Raw genomic sequence first — 22,930 nt, forward strand, 5'->3', positions numbered from 1 at the left:
TTTTTAAACCTGCAACACCTTGACCAATTTATTACATTGACCTAGAGCAACCTAGAAGAAATGCTGGAAAATGCTAAGCAATTACCAATGACACACACTACAACTTTTCACTTTTAACTAGACAAAATGAAACTTTACGTTAATCTCTTGCAGTGATTAATTACATAAGATTAACATCCTCCATTAGACGTCATTACCTAAATGTTATAAAGTAAAGTTTTAGAAAACAGACAGCAGGAACTGGGCAGGACACCAAGACACAACTTAATATTTGGGTTTACATGACTCTGAGTTATAATATCATCTCAAACCTTTCATTAGAAGGCATGTGCCCTAGCCTTGTCAATATACTTTTAGGTTATGAAAGATGGCATTTTGTCAAATTTACACCTACAGTTTGGAATTTTCTTAACTCTTAATCTCAAGTAAATCAAAATTAGATTCACTCTTAAAGCATTTTTCAGTCGTTGATATCAGACACAATTAAGGAATCTCTCCTTCTCTAACAGTACCTCCTGAAACAGAAATTATGAATGCAGCATCTAATTTCAAAAAGGGCCAAACGGAGTTTGTTGGATAACTTAGCAGTAATTGGAGGCTGTTTTCAGTCTAAGATGAAGGGAATCCTAATGAAATAATTACCTGAACTTTTCGGTAATCCATATATTAACAAAATGCATGCCTTAAAAATAATCCAATAGAAAGTAGGTTCTCTTCAAATGAAAGATTCAAATAATAATATCTGGCAAATATATGGCAGGTAGCTTAGCAAATTAAAATTTTAGGATTGAAGGTGCTTGGCAGCATAAATTAGAAGCTGGCAAAAAAAACAAAACTAAGGGTAGGTACAGATGGAGATTTCTTTGACTGGAGACAAGTTGAGAATAGTGTTCCCAATGGATAGGTGTTGTGACCCTGGTTTTTCTCATTTATATAAATGATTATGGGAACTGCATACTGACAGAATTTTGTGGCAGGTACACAAATTAAAATGTTTTCCCAATAATACATTTTTAAAATATATTAAATGCAAAAAGATCAAACACAAAATTTGCTTATTGTCTCTATTATAAATTCATTCTTTAAAAATAGAATAATGCTACAGCTTTTTTTAAAAATTGTGACTTTCTTTAAATACATTAAGACAACATGTCTGGGTTCTACAGTCCAGGTTAGAAATTCTCCATTTGCACTTTAAAAGCGTGGGCACCATGTGCTCTGTAATTGGAAAATAATCTTCTTTACAAATGAAACGTAGCATTTTATAATTCTGAAAGAAATCTTTAAATTTTAGAGGTTAGGGTCAATGATAAAACAGTTTAATTAGCTTTCAAAATAATGAGTCTATTCTACAGAAAGCAAGTTTTCGTTTCACTTGGTTGGTTTCAAGTTTCCGTTGCCATAGGTTGTTTCAAGCACTAGCCAGAAAATGTTACAGAATGAATAAAGTGAATGGCAAGCAATGCAAGAGTGGAGGAAAGCAACAATATTATAGGATATTAAGTGTCCGACTAAAAGAGAAAAAACAAGTCTTCAAATGTTTAAAAACAAAAACTATTTAAACCATCACTACAATACTAATAATTCAACAATTCAGGCAGCATAATTTTCAATGGATGTCCAAACAATGTGCAAGAAACACTTTTTCCACCCAAATTGAAATGCTTTCAGTAATACATCTACAGAAAATATGTCCACCTACCTAAGAGTGCAGCAAAGATAACAAAGCGACTAGGATTCAGATCCAGTTGCTTGGCAACTTCATGCATCAGGTATTGGTTGGTAGTGAGGCTTTTGCCATTCCGGCTCAGTTTAAGGGCATGGGCACTGAAATAGTACTGGATGTTACACAACGCATAATCTGAGTCATACGCAAGTAGGCCATGGAAACCATTCTCTCTGCAGAAGGCAATCACTTCCTGATGGTGATCTTCAATGCTCTGTGCAACCTGCAAAACAATCACATATTTTGTCTGAACATCACCTGGAATTAACACCAATGGATATCAAATTATTATGTCATCAAGTGATCAAAAGATTCTAAAATGAGCGATGAAATCATGCGCATTTCTTGATTATAACTAGTTGGTCTGAGATTCAAGACATGATATTAATTGAATTTTGCTTTTAGTTACATTTTGTTGTATTTCATAGTATTTTATTACGGTAAATAAGAATAATTAAATACTGAGGCAGTCCATGCCCAAATGGAAGACCTGGACAATTCATCAAGGAGTACTTGCACCAAGCAAATGTCCGGCAATGACAAATCACAATAAGTGATAATCTAATCGTCGCCTCTTGACATTCAACAGCGTCACCAGAGTTGAATCCCACTATTAACATCCTTAGGGTTACCAGTGACCAGAAATTCAACTGGACTTGCCATATAAATATAGAGGTTAGAAGAGGTCTGAGGTGAGGAATCTGGTCGCGAGTGACTCATTCCCAACTCCCCAAAACCTGTCCACCATCTACAAGGCACAAGTCAGAGGTGTGATTAAATACTGCCTTTTTGTCAGTTTGAATGCAGCTCCAACAACATTCAAGCGGTCTGACATCTTCCAGGAACAAGAAGCCCACTTGATTGGTGCCAAAGCCACAACCATTCAGTCCCTCCACTATTAAACATGTGTGTAAGCGATGTGCACTACTGATAAGATGCACTGCAAAATTTTACCAAGGCTCCTCAGGCAGCAGCTTCCAAATCCACAACCACTAAAACACAGGAGGACAAAGGAAGCAGATAAATGGGTTCACCGCTATCTGCAAGTTCCTCTCCAAGCTACTTGCCATGTTGAATTGGTTACTGGGTTGAAATCCTGGAATCCCTCCTGTAATGGCATTTATGAGTGTACCTTACACTACATGAGCTGCACCAGTACACAAAGACAAGTCAACATCATCTTCTCAAGGGAAACTAAGGATGGGCAATAAATGCAGCCCAGTTAGCAATTACCATGTTTTATGAATGAATGTTTCAAAAACCATGTATGCAAAGCTGAAACTAGACATACAACAACGCTAATATTAAAATGCTGCTCAAGAATATTTTCCCCCATGTAGCATTCAGCATTGCAACAAATTTCATTGCTCAAATTTCTCTCAATTTATTCAGAACTCCAGGGTCTTGACAGGGCCTTGTTTAATTCTTACTAAAATACATTACTGCCACATAAACAAGCATTCATTTGATTTTCCTATTCTTCCAGCAAATTACCAAATCTTTTACCCACATGGTTCTGATTGTAAAGTCAACAAATTAAGAAATTTCATCTCACAACTCTACTGTGTTCCAATATCTAAGCTTGTTCTTAAAACACATTTCTTTTCGGGAGATGAGGGAAGGCAAGGTTTGGTGGGGTTGGGAAAGAGAAGAGGAGAAAAACATAGAAAATGATGCAAGTACTTGGAGACATTAAGTCAATTGCAGACCATTCAAGTATTTTTTGAGTACTGCAGGAAGGCACTGAATTTAAAAAACAACTTAGGACATGCCTATTAACTCTCTTGCACAGACATAACAGCTTTCTGAACTAAGATTTGCATTTATATAGCTCCTTTCAGGATTTCAGAACATTCCAAAGCATGTTAGTGCTCAATAAAGCACTTTGGTCATGTTATCAATGTTATCATGTTGGAAACAAAACAGGCAGGCTATCTCCAATAAATAAAGTTTCACAAAGAGCAATTATGGCCATAATTATTGTATTAGTGTATTAACATGTATTAGCAATGCTGGTTAAATAAAATGCTGGTCAGGACACCAAGAAGAAATTTTCTGCCCTCCTACCCTAGGATCATTAATGTCCAGTTCAGAAGGCAAATATGGTTTTGGTTTAATATCTTTTCCTTTAGCACTGAGGGTGCAGTACACTTTCAATATTACAGCAGTGTCAGCATCAAATTTCGGCACCAAAGTCTGGTTTGGGACATGAACCCATCATCTTCTGACTTACAGGCAACAATGAAATCAGTTACAGAAGCAGTTATATACTTAAATTTTGTGTGCATGATGCCCAATGTTTAAACAAATTCTGTCAGTGGGCTTAAGTTTAAACGGCTAAATTAGTGCAATTAATTACTCATTACTCAGGAGTCTATGGAGAAACCACAAACAATAACTCATTTGAACCTCATCTCACAGCACATTTCTGGCATCCTTTCGATTACTTTCTTCTTTGGCAAGAGGCTTTCCAGTGTGCAAACGGACAATGCCAATATGGCATGAGTCCTTAATGAAAGCATCTCTTTAATCAGTAAAATATAGAGATTGAAACTGAAACAGAGTAAAGACAGACAAGGAGAATGAATTAAAGTCAAATCAGATACAGATGAAGAAATAAAAAGAGGAAAAGAAAGAACTGCATGTGAGAGTAAAGACAGAAAGGAAAACATGGTAAAAGTAAAATCAATTTAACACTTCACATTTTTTTACAATGTCTAACAATTCAGTACATGAGGAATTACATTAACAAGTTTAAATTGTCCCTTCTTTGATTGGCATTGCAATAACATTTATTGTGTTATTAGAATGGTATTCACACTCTTGAACATCAGTCCTAACTTTCTGCAATAAGATTAGTATGCAAACCCAGCAAGTTCTTAGAAATAACAGATGATTAAGGACAAATTGCTGCTTGTGCAAATTAATTTTAATTCCTAAGATTGCTGCCGATTTTGACCATTATCACGGCATACATTGTTAACACGGCATTATTTTCTCAGAAAAAAAAATTCATGCATTGCTTTCAAGCATTCATGGTCACTATTTTCAAATTCAATCAAAATGATCAAATAATTCTGAAAAAAAGGCTCTTAAAAAGGGCAACTTCCGTGGGAATACCTCAGCCTCAGCTTCACAAACACAAAATAAATTCAGTCAGTAAACAATATGTTCATATATCATAACTTCTAAAGTCAGGTTTCAAAAACCCTGAAAACATGTTAAGAAAGCAGAGCCAAATAAATGTTTTCCATAACTAACTGCATGATGCCCGAAATAGCCCATTAGAACCTAAGAAATGAGAACAGAAGTAGCCACAGGGACTTGAGTCTCCACTATGGCTGATTTAATCTTGGCCTACTCTCCACTTTCCAGCCTGCTCCCCATAACCCCTCAATTCTACGAAACATGAAAAGTATGTCAGTCACTTTCTAAAGGAATTCCTAAAAAGGGGTAAGAAAAGATCATTTTTCTTTCAAAATCAGATTGACTTTTCTTGACTGCATGATGTTCTGTTTGCTCGGTAACAGATTTCAGCATTTTCTAGGTGACAGATGTTAAGCTATAGGACCATAAGACATAGGGCCAGAATCAGGCCATTCACCCCTTCAGGTCTGTACCACCATTCAATAATGACCACTGTATCCCACAAACTCATTCTCCTGCATTCTCCCCAAAGCTCTTGATCCCTTTTCCGACCAAGAACATCTCTCTCTCCCAGTCTTAAATACGTTCAATGACTTGGCGTCCACAGCCCTCTACAGCAACGGGTTCCAAAGATTAAACACCCTCTGGCTGAAGAAATTCCTCGTCTTTTCCAAAGGTTGCTCCTTCAGACTGAGGCTGTGTCCTCAGGGGTGCTCATCTCTCCAACTAGTAAAAACATCCTGTCCACGTGCACTCTAGTCGTGGTGCAGACTGGCACCAACGATATGTGCAGAATGATATTAGAAGTCTTGCATCAAGAGTTCTGACTGATAAACAACAGATTAAGAAAAAGAACCTCAAAGGTTCTACTTTTCTTCTAGCAAAATACCAAATCTTTTACCCACATGGTTCTGACTGTAAAGACAACAAATTAGGAAATTTAATCCCGCAACTCTACTGTGTCCGTCTCTATTATATTCCAATATCTAAGCTTGTTCTTAGAACACCTTTCTTTTTGGGAGATATGGGGTAGAAGAGGTTTGGTGGGGTTGGGAATGAGAAAAGGAAAAAACATAGAAAATGATGCAAGTACTTGGAGACATTATGTCAATTGCAAACAATTCAAGTATTTTTTGAGAACTGCAAATCAAAGGTTGTCATCTCAAGATTACTTCCTGTGCCACATGCTAGCAAGTACAGAAATAGGAGAAAAGAACAGATGAATACATGGCTCAAGAACTGGTGCAGAAGGGAGGGTTTTAGATTTCTAGACCTTTGGAATATAGGAGTTGGGGCATTCTACTGAAGTTGTACAGGATGTTGGTGAAGCCTCTTCTAGGGACCGTGTCCAGTTCTGTTTGCTCTGTTATAGATAGGATATTAAGCTGGAGAGGGTTCAGAGAAGATTTACTAGGATGTTGGTGGGAAGATAGAGTTTGAGTTGTAAGGAGAGGATGGATAGGCTGCATTTTTTTTTTTTAAGTGGAGCATAGGAGGTTGGGGTGGAAGGGGGTTGACCTATAGAAGCTTATAAAATCATGAGTGATACAGATAGGGTGAATGGCTTTATCTTTTCCGTCAGGTCAGGGATTTCAAGACTAGGGAGCATATTTTTAAGATGAGAGGAGAAAGATCCAAAAAAAGACATGATAACAAATTTTTTTCCTTCAAACAGTGTGGTTCATGTGTGGAAATGATCTTCCAGAGGAAGTGGTGGATGTGGGTACATTTACAATGTTTAAAAGGCATTTAGATAGGTACATGAAGAAGAAGTGTTTGGACAGATATGGGCCTAGCACTGGCAGGTGGGACTAGTTCACTCTAGGATTATGATTGGCATGGGCTGGTTGGACTGAAGGGTCTGTTTCTGATCTGTATGACTCTACTACAGCTCTATTTGGGCCTTTCAGCATTCTGTAAGTTTCAGTTAGATCCCCTCTCATACTTCGAAACTCCATCAAGTACAGACCCAAAATCCTCAACTGTTCCTCATTTGACAAGTTCTTCATTGCAGCTTAATTCTTGTAAACCTCCTCTGTACCCCTCTAACACTTGCACATCCTTTCTTGGATAGGGGCCCAAAACGGCTCATAATATCACAAATATGGTCTGACCAGAGTCTTACACTGTCTCAGCAGTACATTTCTGCTCGTCTTCGGCCCTCTTTAAATGAGTACTAATACTGGTGATCTGGCCAATAGTTTCCTTCTCTCCTTTCTGAATAGGAGTGATACATTTGAATTTTCCGATATAATGGGACACTTCCAGAATCTGAGGGATTTTGGAAGATTACGCTCAATGCATCTACTACACCTACACCACTTTTCTCAAGCTCTAGGTTGGAGTTCATCTGTCCAGGGAACTTTTCAACCTTTAGTCCAATAAATGTGCCAAGTGTGTGCTAGGCAATTATGTTTTTAAGTCTTCCCACCTCCCAATCCGAACACTATAATTTAAATGTCTTTTAGAGTTTCCCCACCATGACAATAGACACATGATAACTGTTCCAAGGTCTCAGTGATTCCCATTAATTTCTTAATCTCATCATCAATGCACCAATATTTATTTTAGCTAGTCCCTCTGTATTTAATTGTGGAGGTTTTTACTAACTGTTGTACCTGTTGATAGCTAACTGTCAATTTTTTTTAAGCTGCTCTTTGCTAGTTTCAAACATTTTTGATTTTCTGGCCTACAAATAACCTTCACAGCATTGCCTGTCTTTTCCTTACTGGCCACAGATGGTTAGTTCTTGTTGAGTCTTTATTTCTTAGAGGAATACAGTAATGCATTGAAAACTATGAAATATCTCCTTACACAGGCACTACTTACCATCTTACCATTTAATCAATATTCCTAGCTTTGTCTTCAGATCTTTTTAATTCCCATCTGAAGCACTAGTTTCAAAGCCAAGTTTCTCACCTTCAAACTGGATGTGAAACTCTGATCATATTACTGTATAATTGCCATTCCTTAGAGGATTCTTTGCAACTATTAATTAATTAGTTTTATTGTACATTACCAAGTTGAAAATAGCTTGCTCTCCGGTTGGTTCTACTCTAAGGGACTATCACAAATACACTGTGAACTCAGCTTCAAGGCGACTTTTGCTAATTGATTTGTTCAATCAGTATGAAGGTTAAAGTTAGCCACAAATATTACAACACCTTTCAAATGCAATCCTGTTTCTTAATTTATACTCTGTTTTATTGTGTAAGTACAGTTACGGGTATGATAGACTGTTCACATCGGTGGTTTCTTTCCCCTGTTATTTATCATTTTCATTCAAATTGATTCTACATAGGACAGTCATCCTTGCCATGAGTTGCTCTTGCAGGGATACAACTAACTTGCATTCCCTCAACTCTTCCCCTTAGTCCTACAAATTTTTCTTTCCAGATTACTTTACAATTCCCTTGACAGTTATGATTGAATGTGTTTCAACCACACTCTTGATTCGTGCATTCCTGATCCTGATAAATGTGCTCAATAATAGAAGTTCTTCCTCATTTTGCCATTGCTTTTCTCCCCCAATGACCTTGAAGCAGTATCCTCTGGTTCTTGACTCTTCCACAAATTGATCAAGTTTCATCCTACCTACTTTGTCCAGACCTCATGATTTTGAGGATCTCTACCAAGCTTACACTCAATCTTCTCTGCTTCAAGAACCACCCTACCTCCCTTTTCTTTCTGTCTAACTTTCTAAAACATCAAATACCTTCGAATACAGTTCTTAACCCTGGTCACCACATGGCCATATCCCTGCAGTGACTAATATGTAATTTAGCCTGTCAACAACACTGTGCATTACACTGCTTCCAATAAGAGGAACCATAAGTTTTCCAGATGAAGCCTCAATTTCCTGGTATCTGCTGAGCAGTGCTTTAATTCTGTTATGCCTCACTCCCACGAGCAGTATAATTAAACAGTAGAAAGAAACTTTTAAACTTGCGATATTGGTAAACAAGGAGCAAAAATAAATCAAAAAGGAGACATAAGGTGAATGGAATGGATGCTGTCTGCAGATGAGCTTACCTTTACAGAAGAAGTTTGAAACTGTGAGAAGAGCAATAAAAACGGTTCCTGGGTTGCATCCAGTAAATTTTTGTCATCATTTTTTATGTTTTACATTTCTATGAATTTTTTCTTGGAATGTAATAACAAAATTACATTTGTTTATTTTTCATTTTGTGTCCTGATATTTATCTCGCATAGTTTGCAAATGTAGATCATTTGTTCTCAATTTCCATCTCATTCAATATGAACCCTCAAGTCATTTAATTAAAAATATAACCCCATCCCCAACAGGTGAAGATATTTATCACAGAAAAGCCCATTCAATCTTTTTAAAACTGTTCGGTTGATCTGTACTTCAACTCTATTTTCCTGTCTATGGCCCACAATCCCTTAACATCACCACCCAGAAATTAAAATCACCTCAATCTCGAAAATATCCATTGATTTAGCATCCACAGCAGAGTGCCAATCGCTTCTATCATTTATGTAAAAGGCCTATTCCTGTTTTGACTGCTGAATGACCATTACAGGCCCTTATTCCCCATCCACTCTATTAAATTATTTTAACTTTAGTTTCTCTATCTACCCAAACAACTTTTAAAATCATTTTCCGCCATTTTCTACCCTGAACAGAATTCAACCCAAGTTCATACATTTCTCCACAATTTATTCTTTACTCTACGGCATTTTAAAATTTTCTATTCCATTTCATTGCTGCAAGTAACGCCTCCCTTGCAAACTGGATTTGCACAAGTAAAACAGGCATTCTACAACGCAATTATGAAAATAATCATTAGTTAGATATTCACTGTCACACTGATATTATCAATCTTTCCTTTTTAAATAAATCCTTGCCTCACACCGATGGGCACTGTAATCAAACAACACTATACATATACCTTATATATATGTGAATACACACGCAGCGAACGTGTCTCAAAATTTCTCTGGGACGTGGTCGCTGCACTGGAGTACAAGGTGGATACAGTCTATGACACTTAAAAGAGGGCAGAACTATCTGAACTAATTACTCCAGACTTCATCTGTGGTTCAGAGCTTAAGATCAGAATGACACTGGTGTGTTACAGAGCACATAGGGGAGCTACTCAGGAACAATAGAAGGTGATTTAGCCCAGTGATCACGCCGTCCCATTCAATAATATCATGGCCAATCATCTATTTTGATGCCACTTTCCAGCAATACCACATCCCTTGATGTCATTAATGTCCAGAAATCTACCCATTTCTGTCTTGAACACATACAACTGAAAATTCCTCAGCCCTTTGGGAAAGGGAATTCAAAATGATTCATCAACCTCTGAATAAAGAAATTCTTCTTCATCGCCATCTCTAATGGCCCACCCCTTAACATGAGATTATCCTCTGACTTTGGACGCAACAGTCTAACAACAGTCAACATCTAATTTACATCTACTCTGTCACATCCTATAAGAATACTGCAAATTTCAATGAAGTTCCCTTGCTAGCAATGCCCACGTCACATGAATGAATACAAAATAATCCCTTATTAAGGGTGTCAACCCACCTACTTTGTCTTTTCGTCTATCCTTCCTAAACACTGTTCGTCTCAGTAATGGCAATTAAATCACTCATTTATCTCAAAAGGTGAATTCAAATCATCACCCTATTTGCACATGCTTTGAATGTTTTTATACTGTTTTTAACTTTAATCTCAATTCTGATCCAACTGATGCTTGCTTAGCCATTGATTATTTTTAAATTGCAATTTCCTCCATCCTTTTTCCCACTTTTGCTTCCTTTGAATCAGAGCTCCATCTCTAGTTCTTTCACCCAGCCTTCCACCTTCAATAACAATGGCAAATCCCACAACAAAGATGGTAGCGCTCATTCTTCCAAGATGCAGCCTCCCCATCACACACAGATCCCACCTGCCTCAGCACCAGTCTGAGGTGCAGATTGGGATGAGGAGGAGTCGGGTCACATGGACGTATAATTGGGTTGGGATTGGGAATGAGAGTTGGTCGTGGAATTACCCAGCCATCAGGCCACATTTTATGTTGTCATGTATATCCAGGACATATATACAGACAGCTCCCATGTATCTGGCCAAAGTTTCATGTAAATTGTGGCAGTAGGCCCTGGAATGCAGGATATCAACCCAACAGAAATTCAAAAACACAGACTGCCGCACCTCACAACAATATGGGCACAGAAAGATTTGCACAATATGGTCTATGACCAACAGGGAGCAGGCCATTGGAGGTCTCAAAGCAAGAAATATTCAAGGTTGAGTAAGAGGCAAACAGTCGTGAACACCTACGTAACAGCCATCAATGTGAACAATTGTGTTTTAAAGAAAGCAATGGAAAACAGATGAGAGTCAAGGTTAAAGTAAAATTGATTTCAATAATAATGAGAAAGAGACTGTCAGGAGGACAAGTTGGTCATGAGTAAAACTATAAAGACGAGTATTTGGTGTGACATCAAGAGTCTAAACCCCTATTGATCATGAAGCTTGCCTTCAATAATACAGATATGGGTAACTGAAGAGTTAAGAGCAACAGAAAACTAAAAGAAAAGCATACGAAAAGTCACTCGCAACAGATATCAAAATGTTCCAAAAAATTTTGTTAAAAGGATGGTCATGAGTAACGTAAGCTCCTTAAAAGTTGACCACAATGTTATTGTCGAAAATAAACTAATGAATGGCAATTACTGTAAGCCAAATAATAAATAGAAGTGGATGAGGTTAGCATTTCAGACATTCTGAAGAAACTGACATTGAATCAGCCAGACACTCGCATCAAAATTAACTTAAGAATAGCAAAGACAGGAAACCAGAACTGCCCAAGCCCAAACTACGACCTCACGGCATACCGCCCTGGGGGAGGCCCAGCCTGAGTGGACCCATCTCATTCACCTGAAGCAGCAAACTCACACTACACAACCCCAGGGCCATTCAGGTGCAAAAAAATGTGGAAGACGCACCGGCCTGCAAGTCAGACTGAATCAATGCAGTTTCCCTCCTCTCCAGCAAACTCCTTGCAAATGTCTAAGCTATTGAAAACAAATTGGATGAACTCAGATCTAGACTCACCTTTCGAAGAGAACTGAAAGACTGCTATGAGCTCTGTTTCACTGGAGATGTGGCTCACTCCTGCCATACCCGACTGTGCCTTGCAAGCTGACGGCTCTCCATACATTGCACAGACCACACGGTATCCTCGAGTAAGACAAAGGACGGAGGGGACTGTTTCATAATCAACACCTCCTGGTGCTCAGAAGAGGCAATCCTGGCGAGCTGGGCTGAAGAGTGCCTTACTGTAAAATGCCATCTCTACTATTGAACGTGCGGGTTCACCTCCACCATCCTGTCAGCAGTCTACCTCGCACTCCAGACAGACGTAATAGTGCCACAAAGGCTCTGGAGACGAAACTGTCCCAAGGCTTTATTGAGCATGGCTGGTGACTTCAACCAGGCCAAACTCAAGAGGGCGCTGACAGAATACCACCTTCACATCTCTGGCCCCAGTGGAGGACTGAACATTCTGGACCCCTGGTACATAAACATCAGAGATGCTTGCCACTCTATTCCCCCACCCACACTTTGGGAAATCAGATCACAACACTGTATTCCTCTTCCCAGCTTACAAGCAAAGTTGAAACAGCATGATCCTTCATAGAAAGTAGTATAATGCTGGTCAGAGGCAGATAGCTTAGAATCAGTGGAATGGGCTGTATTCAAGCACTGAATGGAAAACGTAGACAATTAGGGCACCAAAGTAACAGACTCCATTAGCAAATGTGTGGGGACTGTGCCAAAGAAGTCAGTCAGTCAATCTGGTGTTCCACAAACAGAAAACTCGAATGAACCAGGAAGTTCATTGCCTACTGAATACCAAGCATGCAGTATTCAAGTCAGACAACACAAGCCTATACAGAAGATCCAGATATGACCTCTGCAGGGCTAGAGATGCCAAAAGGCAGTACTGGACAAAGTTAGAGGCCCAAACCAATCATACTGACACCCACCGCTTGTGGCAAGGCCTACGCAACATAACAAGATACAAAGTGAAGCAGAGCATGATAGTGAACAAAAACACATCCCTCCTTGAAGCGCTCAATGCTTTCTATGCTCGGTTCGAGCAGAATGCCAGTGGCGCAGTGTCACCTGCTCCAACAGCCCCAGATGCAATTGCTCCTTCTGTCGCCACTGCAGATGTCAGATCGGTCTTCCTAACAGTCAACCTAAGGAAGGCAACAGGTCTGCATAAAGTCCCCAGCCATGTACTTAGATCCTGTGTGGACCAGCTGGTATTCACCAACATCTTCAACCTCTCCCTCCTACAAGCTGAAGTCTCCACTTGCTTCTAGACCACCATCATCCTAGTACCAAAGAAAGCACATGCAACCTGCCATAATGACTACTGCCCAGTGGCTCCGACTTCCACAATCTTGGAAGTGCTTCAAAAGGCAGGTCATTGCCCACATCAACTCTAGCCCCTCAGCCTGCCTTGCTCCCCTACAATTCTTCCACTGATGTAATAGGTCCAAAGTGGATGCTATTTCCCTAACCATGCGCTCATCCCTGGAAGATCTGGGCAACAAGGACACCTACATCAGACTCCTGCTCATCAACTACATCCTTGCCTCGAACACCATAATCCCTTCCAGACCGATCTCAAAATTCTGAGACCTAGGTCTCGACTCCACCCTCCGTAACTGGATCCTCAGCTTTCTGACCCACAGACCACAATCAGTGAAGATAGACAACTGTACCTCTTCCACAGTAATACAACACTGGAGGCCCTGCCAAGAATGCATCTTCAGCCCCCGACTGTAATCCCTGTACACCAAGAACTGTGTTGCCAAATTACAAATTAACGCTATTTACAAGCGTGCTGACAACACCACCATGGTAGGATGGATATGAAACAACGATGAGTCAGAGTAGAGACCGGAGATAGAGGGCTTGGTGGTGCGATGCAACTGTAACAGCCTCTCTCGAAATGTCAGCAAAACAAAAGAACTGATCGCTGACTCCAGGAACAAAGGAGGATGACATGCCCCCATTTACATCAATGGAGTTGAGGTTGAGCGGGTTGACAGCATCAAATTCCTAGGAGTGACGACAGTCGACAATCTTTCCTGGACTTCCTAAGAAGATGTGACAGTCAAGAAGGCATTACAATGCCACTTCTTCCTCAGACAGCTCAGGAAAATTGGCATGTCCATAGGGACCCTCGCAAAATTTTACAGATGAACCACAGAAAACATATTATCCGGGTGCAAAATGGCATGGTACAGCAACTACACAGCCCAGGACTGTAAGAAACTACAGAAGGTTGCGTACATTGCCCAGACTATCCTGGAAGGCAACCTCCCAGCCACAGACTCCATTTATACTTCTCACTGATGCAGAGATGCTACCATCAAAACCCCCTCCCATCCCAGTAATGCTCTCCTACAACCTCCTCCATCAGGCAGAAGATACAGAAGCTTGAACACTTGCACCAACAGTTAATGTTGACGTTTTGGGTTGGGACCCTTCTTCAGAAAAGGGTCCCAACCCGAAATGTCAACTTTCCTACTCCTGTGATGCTGCCTAGCCCGCTGTGTTCCTCCAGCTCCAGATATCTTTGACTCCGGCATCAACAGTTCTTACTATTTCTGAGGTTAATGTTGACCTTGCTTTGCGCACCTCCTGTGCAGTGTAACCTGTATGCATCGCTTTGTTCAAACACCCTATGATCTGTATGTCTTTGCTTGCTGTGATCTGCAAACAAAGCTTTTCACTGTACTTATATATACTTGATTGCAATAAATCAAATTAAAAAGGAAAACAATTGTATATATAGAGTGAGAAATCTCCAAGACTAAATGGTGGGGAGAACACTGCAGTTGCCCCCATGTGCAATCCTCTTAATTTAACAGCTGTTCTTTTGGAACTAAAAAGTATTCATATTATTCCATTATTTAAGAAAGACAAGAGTGGGAAACAGGGAAATGTACAGTTAGCCTAACATCTGTTGGAAAATTAATAGAGCCGACAATTAAGAATAAAGTGATTGAAAACCTTGAACATTTTCAGCTTATCAGAGTCAGCATGGATTTATAAGGGGTCAATCATACCTGGCAAGCCTCAAATAATTGTTTAAAAAGACAACTAGAGGATCGGTTGAGGTGGGGAGGATCTAGGGATATTATTTTTATGGAATTCCAGAACACATTTGTTGAAGTCCTTCCTCAGAGACTTGTCAAGATCTTCACAATCTAATTTTCTGAACGCAATCATTTGTTCTTCTCAGCACTTGAATGGATGGCAAATTTTCTCAACCTTTCACGGACTAACACTTTCATCTCAGAAACCAATCCAGTGAAGATGAACCACAAACCCTGAACTATAACACTCCCACTTTCTCACGCAGTGAATGAAGTCTGTAAGGCATTGCCTGAGACCCTAAGTTTTCAAAGGATTAGGAGAAGGAGTACATATGGTTATGGGCAAAAGGTGGGAGAATGCAAGCACAATCCTCGTTAAACATGGAAACTAATATGCCCAGTTTTATGGTCTTACTGAAGCCTTAATACAACCTTGACAAGCATTTTTTTTGATCTTGTACTCTAGTCGCCTTATTAAAAGGCCAAAATGCCTAGGTTTCCTGCTGTATCATTACACTAACTTAACAGATGTCTTTGAACATGCACATCACATCTCTCTAAACAACACAACCTCTCATTTCTCCACATGACATTTGTTACTTTGGTTTCTCTTATTTAACCTAGCTTGGTCTCTTTGCAGCCTCTGTCATACTCAAAGCCCTACATTCCTTGATAGCTTTGTACTGTCAGCAAATGTAGATACACCAGCTGGTCTTTTCACCTAATACTGACTGCAAATTATTGAGGGCTATGTTGCCTGGCACCGCCAAAAAAATTCACATTTCGTATACGGAAAGTTTTGCCTGTTAAAAAAACATGGTTGCGCCCAAACAAATGCAATAAATAGGAGCAAGTTGGACTGAATGATATCACTGGTACTACTGGAAAAGATACTGTGCGTGGATATTTTGCACATGTGTACATTTTGAGGTTGAGAGCAGACATTCTCATAGTTGATATCTCAATATTTACTCTTGCCGGACTCAACAGGTTACATCCTGTCAACTTGAAACTGCCTCATTTATCCCTACTGTTTGCTTTTTGTTCATTAACCAATGCTCCAATAGTATGAATGCACTACTCACATCTCATGCACATTTGCCGTTATGAAAGCCAAATATACCACATGCATTGATTCCTCTTTATCTATCCTCATCATATTCTAGAAACAGATCTGCAGTAGATTCTCAAAAACACCAACAAACCCATCAAACATGACATTCACTTCATAAAATATGGTTGATTGTCTCATCGTGCTAAAGTTTCCGAAATAATAAATTCCAGCATATTCCCAAAAACTGATGTCGGTGTAATAAGCATGCAACTCCATTTTCTCTTCCCAACCCCTCCTACTCTCTCTCTCACCCCCCTCAGTATTCAAAGTCATGATTGGTCTGGACAGGACAGATAGAGAGGAACCCACTTGTGAAAAGATTCAGAATGTGGGCAAAGATTTAACGTAATTGGCACTTGAAACAAAGCAATAGGTCAAAGAACTTTCTCAACCAACAAATGGTTAAAGTCTCTAAGGCACTGCCTGAGACCATCATGGAGGTGAAGTTTTCAAAAAAGATTAGAAGGAATACATATGGTTATGGGTGGGAGAATGGGTTAAGTGAATTGCTCATTTAAATGGCCAATACAGAATTGACAGATGGAATGAACTCTTTGCGTATTGTAACAATTTTTAAATTCTTTACTTGAGTTGTGGTGTCACATTTGCTAATTTCCAATCCCCAAATATTATTCTAAAAACTGCGGAGTTTTGGGAAAATGTGACTCTTGTATCCACTATTTCTGCAGCTATCTCTTGAAAAGCCCTAGGATGTAGGAGATTTGACAGCTTTTAGTCACTGAGTTTCTCTATTTTTTCCTAACAATAGTAATTACTTTAAGCTCTTTATTCGTATTATCCCTTGGGCTACCCTCAATTTCTGGTATATAGTATGTATGTTGCTTCAATGTGGAATACACACAAAATATTTCTTCAACAGCTCTCTCATTTCTGCATTTCCCACGATAAATTTTCCTGTTTTTGCTTCTAAGAGAAATGCTTACTTTTGCTCCTCTCTCCATTTTTATGTACTTGGGAAAAATTCTCATGATTTGATTTTTATATCCGTGGCAGGTTTACTCACATTCAATTTCTCTATTTTATCGTCTTCTGTTTACTCTATGCACAGTTCGTGACACAGCATTATTAGAAAGATGGAATACATTGGAGAGAGGGTAGAAGGTCAGGGAAGTTATGAGTGTTTTGCTTGCAGAGGTGAATACTAAGAGGAGATACGATTGAAGCTTTCAAAATTACAAGGAGTCCAGAGAGAGTAGATAGGGACAAATGGCTCCTGCTCTTAATACAACCAAAATGACAAAGTTTTAAAGAGTTTTGCAAAAAAGTAAATGCGATATGAGAAAAGCCCTTCTCTACGCAGTGTTGTGGTTAGAGTTTGAAGTGTGCTGTCTTCAACTCTTGTGGATTTTGGTTCAACTGAGGTAACCAAGAGGGCAATGAATGGTTATTTAAATAGAAACAAGATGCAGAGTATGAGGAGAATGCAGGAAATTGGCACAAAGTTCAAAAGCTCAGGAAACTGGTATGTGTATAACAGGTAGCATGGCCTCCTACGTGATAACAATTCTGTAACTTTCTCCTGATTTCTAAAACTTTGATGCTTTCAGGTTTCGATCCTTTCTTGGCAACACTATAAGCCTCTTCCTTTAATCTGCTATTATCCTAAACATCCTTAGAAAAACAAGGATGGATTACTTTCATCAAATTGTGTTTTAATAGAATGTATTTTTGTTGAACATCTGAATTGCTTTCCTGATGTTTCCCATAGCTTAGCTGCCATAACGTTTAGTACATTTACGCAATCAATTTTTAATAAGTTCACCTTTCATAAACTTTAGAAAAGCCACTAACATAAGTAAGATTTGAACCCTATTATGTCACTCTCAAACGAAATAAGGAATTTAATTGTATTCTGCTAATATTCTTTCCTAGTGGCCCTACCACTATGGGATTACTAATCAATCTTGCTTCAGTACATAATACGAGATTTAAAATAGCTTTGTCTCGAGTTGATTCCACAACATATTATTCGAGAAAGCTGCCAGGAAAGCATGCTGCAAGTTCATCTTTCAAACTATGTTTGCCAATTTGATTTCTATGTGAAGATTAAAGCTCCCAATAATTATCATATTCCCTTTGTGACAAGCTCCAATTATCTCTTGCACAATGCTCTGTACAACAATGTAACTACTGTTCAAGGCCTACAAACTACTCCCACCAACATTTTCTGATCCTAGATATTCTTAATCTCTACCCAAACTGATTCTTCTTTCTGATCACCTGAACCAAGACATTTTCTACTATTGCTTTATGCCATCCTGTACTGTCAGGGTTACGCCTCCTCTTCCATCTGTGCATCTTCTTGAAACATTACTTATCCTGAAATATTTATTTCACAGATATTTGTTATCTTGCAACTGTGTCACCATACTGGCAAATATATATGACCCATTTACCTCCATTACTGATACTAGATTGTCCACCTTGTTACAAGTATTTTTTACATTCAGAAAGAGAGTTTTAAATTGCTATTCTTTTAACCCTATTCCCTGCTGCACTGTTACTTCTCTCCTTTTTTGCTACTCTTTACTCAAATCACGAGAATGCTTTATTGTCTCAACTTTGAGATACTGAACGTGTCTTCAACAATGACATTTTATGCGACAGATATAAATATCTTTTCCTTGTTTTTTGTTCTTCCCAATCTATGTTAAGCTGATGACATGGTTGACCATTCTATCCTTCGCCAACACCTTTCTGTCCACTCTTGCCGATCCAGTTTGGTCTGCTTTCGCCTCGTTGCAATATTGATTTAATTACAGCCAAAGTATCACTCAAATTGGCTTCTTTTTCTAATCCTGTACTTATACCTCTGTGGAGTCTCAAGAATTTACCCTTTGCCCCATTATTTCTCATTATGTGCAAAACATGTAGTGACATTGCCAGCCTTCACGTACAGAGATATAGAGAATAAGATCAGTAGTTAGGCCATTTGGCCCTTCAAGCCCACTCTGCCCTGTTACGATCATGGCTCATCATCCAACTCAATAGCCTGTTCCCAATTTTCCCGTATCCTTTGGCCCTAAGAATTGTGTCTAACTCCTTCTTGAAAACAAACCACAGGCCCAACGCACTCTGTATCCTTACAGTGTGGCCACTGTTTCTGGGCTCTCCCATTAGCAACATTCTTCTTGTGTCTCCTGGGTCAAATTCTGTTAGAATTTTACAGTTTCTAGGACATTCCCCCACTCTTCTGAACTCCAGTGAATATAATTCTAACCAATTCAACCTTTCCTCATGTGCTATCCTGACCTGGAATCACTCTGATAAACCTTTACTGCACGCTCTCCATTGTAAAAACGCCCTTGCTCAGATAAGGAGACCAAAACTGCACACAATATTCCACGCGTAGTCTCTTCAAAGCCCTGTATGACGGCAGCAAGGCATCCCTGCTCTTGTACTCAAAATCTCTTGCTATGAATTCCAAACAGCATAGCTCTGATAAAGTCTTCTAGACTCGAAATGTTAGCTTGCTTTCTCTCCATGAATGCTGCCTGACCAATAAAGGCAAGCATACCAACCTCTTGTACACTATTCTATCTACCTGCGTCTCTACTTTCACGGAACTACAAACTGCACTCCAAGCTCTCCTGGTTCAACAACCTAGCCCAGGACCTTACCATTAAGTGTATAAACCATGTCTGATAAAGTGTGGAGCTGGATGAAGACAGCAGGCCAAGCAGCATCTTAGGAGCACAAAAGCTGACTGAAGGGTCGAGGCCCGAAACGTCAGCTTTTGTGCTCCTAAGATACAGCTTGGCGAGCTGTCTCCATCCAGCTCCACACTTTTGTCATCTCGGATTCTCCAGCACCTGCAGTTTCCATATCTCTAAACCATGCCCTGATTTGCCTTTCCAAAATGCAGCCTGTCATATTTATCCAAATTAAACTCAATCTACCACTCTTCAGGCCACCTGGTCCAGATCCTGTTGTACTCTGAGGTAACCTTCTTGGCTGTCCACTACACCACCAATTTTGGTGTTATTTGTAAACTTACTACCACACCTGTGTTTTTTTTAATCCAAATCATGCATATAAATGATAAAAAGCAGTGGACGCAGCACCGATCCTTGTGTCACACTGCTGGTCACATGCCTCCAGGCTAAAAAGCAGCCCTCCACCACCACCCTTCAAGCCCACTCTGCCGTTCTATCTTCGCGCCAGTTCTGTATCTAAATGGTTAGTTCTCTTTATATTCCATGTGATCTAACCTTGCTAACCAACCTACCATGCAGAACACTGTCATACACTTTCCTGAAATCCATGCAGATGTTGCTCACTGCTTTGCCTTCATCAATCCTCACTGTTACTTCTTTTAAAAAACTGAATTAAGTTCGCGAGACACATTTCCCATGCACAAAAGTTTCTATTTCTATTCTATTCCTATTTCTATTCCACCCTACCAGTTTTTCTTTATGCCTTCCCCTGGTCATTTCTTATTGAATAGTTAAGATTTCAGCTAACGGTTCCCAAATAATAGTGTTTGCAGCTATCAACTAAAATTATCTGAAAATGAAAGTTTCACAAGCAGCTGTGTCCTATAAACAATGCTCTGTAAGTGCCAACATCCAGCTGCAATAATCTAGGTTTTATATGTCCTGTTCCCTAAGTTGAAAACCTAAATACATCAACAGACTTAACAGCAAGTGCATTGACACACAAGTCCAAGATTCATTGGAAGTACTCCTTGCCCAGAGTACCCAGATGTTCGCTTCACTCATAAAATTGAAGGATACATCCTGAGCTGACACTTCAATATACATTTAAAACCAAGGCCTGATTTGGTACTGTACACCAAAAAAATCCCATAACACTTTTCTAAAACTGAGCATTCTTCTGGCCAATACTTAAACTTCAACCAACAATGAAAGAATCAAAAGCAAAAATATTGCGGATCCTGGAAATAAAATAACAACAAACTGCTGGAGAAACTTTGCAGATTTGTGAACACCACTGAGTCCAAACTTTGCAACTAACAGCTGTGTTGGATTCGAAACGATAACTTTTTTCTGTCTCCAAAGATGCTGCCAGACCCACTGAGTCTAGTACTTTTTGGAAAGAAAATAGATTATCATTCACTTATTTGTGCTCAAACTGACTGCCACATTTCCCTGATTAACAGTTAACTACACTTCGTGCACTTCATTGGTTATAAGCCCTGGGGTTCCTTTGACTGGAGTGAAAGGCACATTTATTTGCCACTTTTTCTATGAAATTATAACTACATTTTTCAGTGACTAGTCTCGACAACACGACGCTAAGACTTTGTGCGTATTAATGTGTCTCAGAGTCAGTTATTCCACAGGCCTTGAGACTGCTAGAGATATTTTAACCATCCAACACTGCCGGCGGAAGTCCCGTGAACCCCTCCAATTGAATGACATGTTGAGTATCCAATCTTGGCTTCCAACCGGTACCTGAAACACCAAAGGCCGATCGGGGCAATACAAATGCAAACCGAGGTTGGGGATTCCGCCAACAAGTTAGGTTGAACAATTGGACTAATTAGTACAATTAAAACTCTAATCGGACAAATGGCTTGGGGTTTTGACCTGTCGTCGGGCATTTACCTTCACACGGAAGCGGAGGAGGGCGAGCCGGATGCAGTGGCTCATACAGACGGGAGGCAGGAACCAGACTTTAGGCGGCGGGGTGCCTTTGTTCTGGACGTGGCTCATAATCTGCTGGGCCGTCTGCCTGTCGTTGATCTGCTTCTTCACCCATTCGTGGAGGCGGGGTTTTTCCAGTGCGCCGTTGAAGAACACCACCAGCTCAATGTTGCCGCTGAAGCAGGCCTTGGAGAGCGAGGCCAGGTAGCTGAGCATGTGGTTCCACTGGCCGCCACTCACCCAGTCATTGTAGAAGCCGCCGTACAAGCGGTGCAGGCAGTTCTCGGCGTCCACCAGCAGGCGGAGCGGGGTCTGCGGAGGCCGGTTGCGGCCTCCACCCACCAGGCTCCCCCGGGCCAGCTTCTGCAGCTCCACCGGCACCACGGCGCTGGCGCAGTGCTTCTCGATGTACTCCTGAAAGCCCTGCACCCCCATGGCCTTTGCTCGCTCGCTCTCACGCGCTGTCCAGGTACGAGACAGGCCGGCCCAGGGAAGGAGGGCCGCAAGCAGGAGGAGGAGGGGGAAAAAACAGGAACCGGGGAAAGGAAGGTTTGGGGAGGAGGGGAGGGATTGGGGGAAAAGTACAGGGAGTGCGGATCACCGGCACGCCTCCTTGTCCGAGCTGCGAGTGCTGCAGGGAGGCTTTCGATGGGATTTGACCGCACTTTGCCAGTCGCTGAGAGTCACCGCACCGATCGCCGCCATGTGCTGTTACGGCGCCATGTCTGTCAGAGCCAGCACGCAGGCGCACTGCCCGCGCTGCCCTGACGTCAGCGCTCCCCCACTCCGAGGTCACGTTCAGGAGCGGCTGTCAATCACCAAGGACAGCCCGGGCCTAATCCATCTCAAACTTCACATTTGTAAAGTTAAAATAAGCAATATGCCAAACCATCATTGTATTCCCCCTTTATCAAACTGTTGCGTGAGAATGGGATTTGGCAAAATTGTCAGATCACAACAATCTTTATACCAATGCAAAAATGTTAGAAATGCTCAGGTCTAGCCAGTTAGAAGCAAGAGTTAACGTTGCAAGTTAGTGTCAGATTTCCAGTACCCATCAAGTAGTTGTACTTTTTTAAAAAAAGCCAGGAACAATAGCCCATCCCAAGACTTTATAATAAAGCAAAATACAACACCAAGCAATAAGGGCATAGT

General features: G+C 40.3%; 1 protein-coding gene across 2 annotated transcripts in view; it reads right to left on the bottom strand.

The window, feature by feature from the left end:
• fam120c (family with sequence similarity 120 member C) overlaps positions 1-22,505 on the bottom strand; it is a 124,425-nt gene extending 101,920 nt beyond the window's left edge. For both annotated transcript variants that reach the window (XM_048547917.2, XM_048547916.2), the window contains exons 1-2: positions 21,737-22,505; positions 1,703-1,949 (exon numbers count right to left, since the gene is read on the bottom strand). In XM_048547917.2, coding sequence (XP_048403874.1) covers positions 1,703-1,949; positions 21,737-22,210 — 721 coding nt within the window. In that variant the 5' untranslated portion in view covers positions 22,211-22,505. The remainder of the gene's footprint in view (positions 1-1,702; positions 1,950-21,736) is intronic.
• Between the last annotated feature and the right edge of the window lie 425 nt (positions 22,506-22,930).

Source organism: Stegostoma tigrinum, chromosome 11 (assembly GCF_030684315.1).
Source record: "Stegostoma tigrinum isolate sSteTig4 chromosome 11, sSteTig4.hap1, whole genome shotgun sequence".
Classification (NCBI taxonomy): Eukaryota; Metazoa; Chordata; class Chondrichthyes; order Orectolobiformes; family Stegostomatidae; genus Stegostoma; species Stegostoma tigrinum.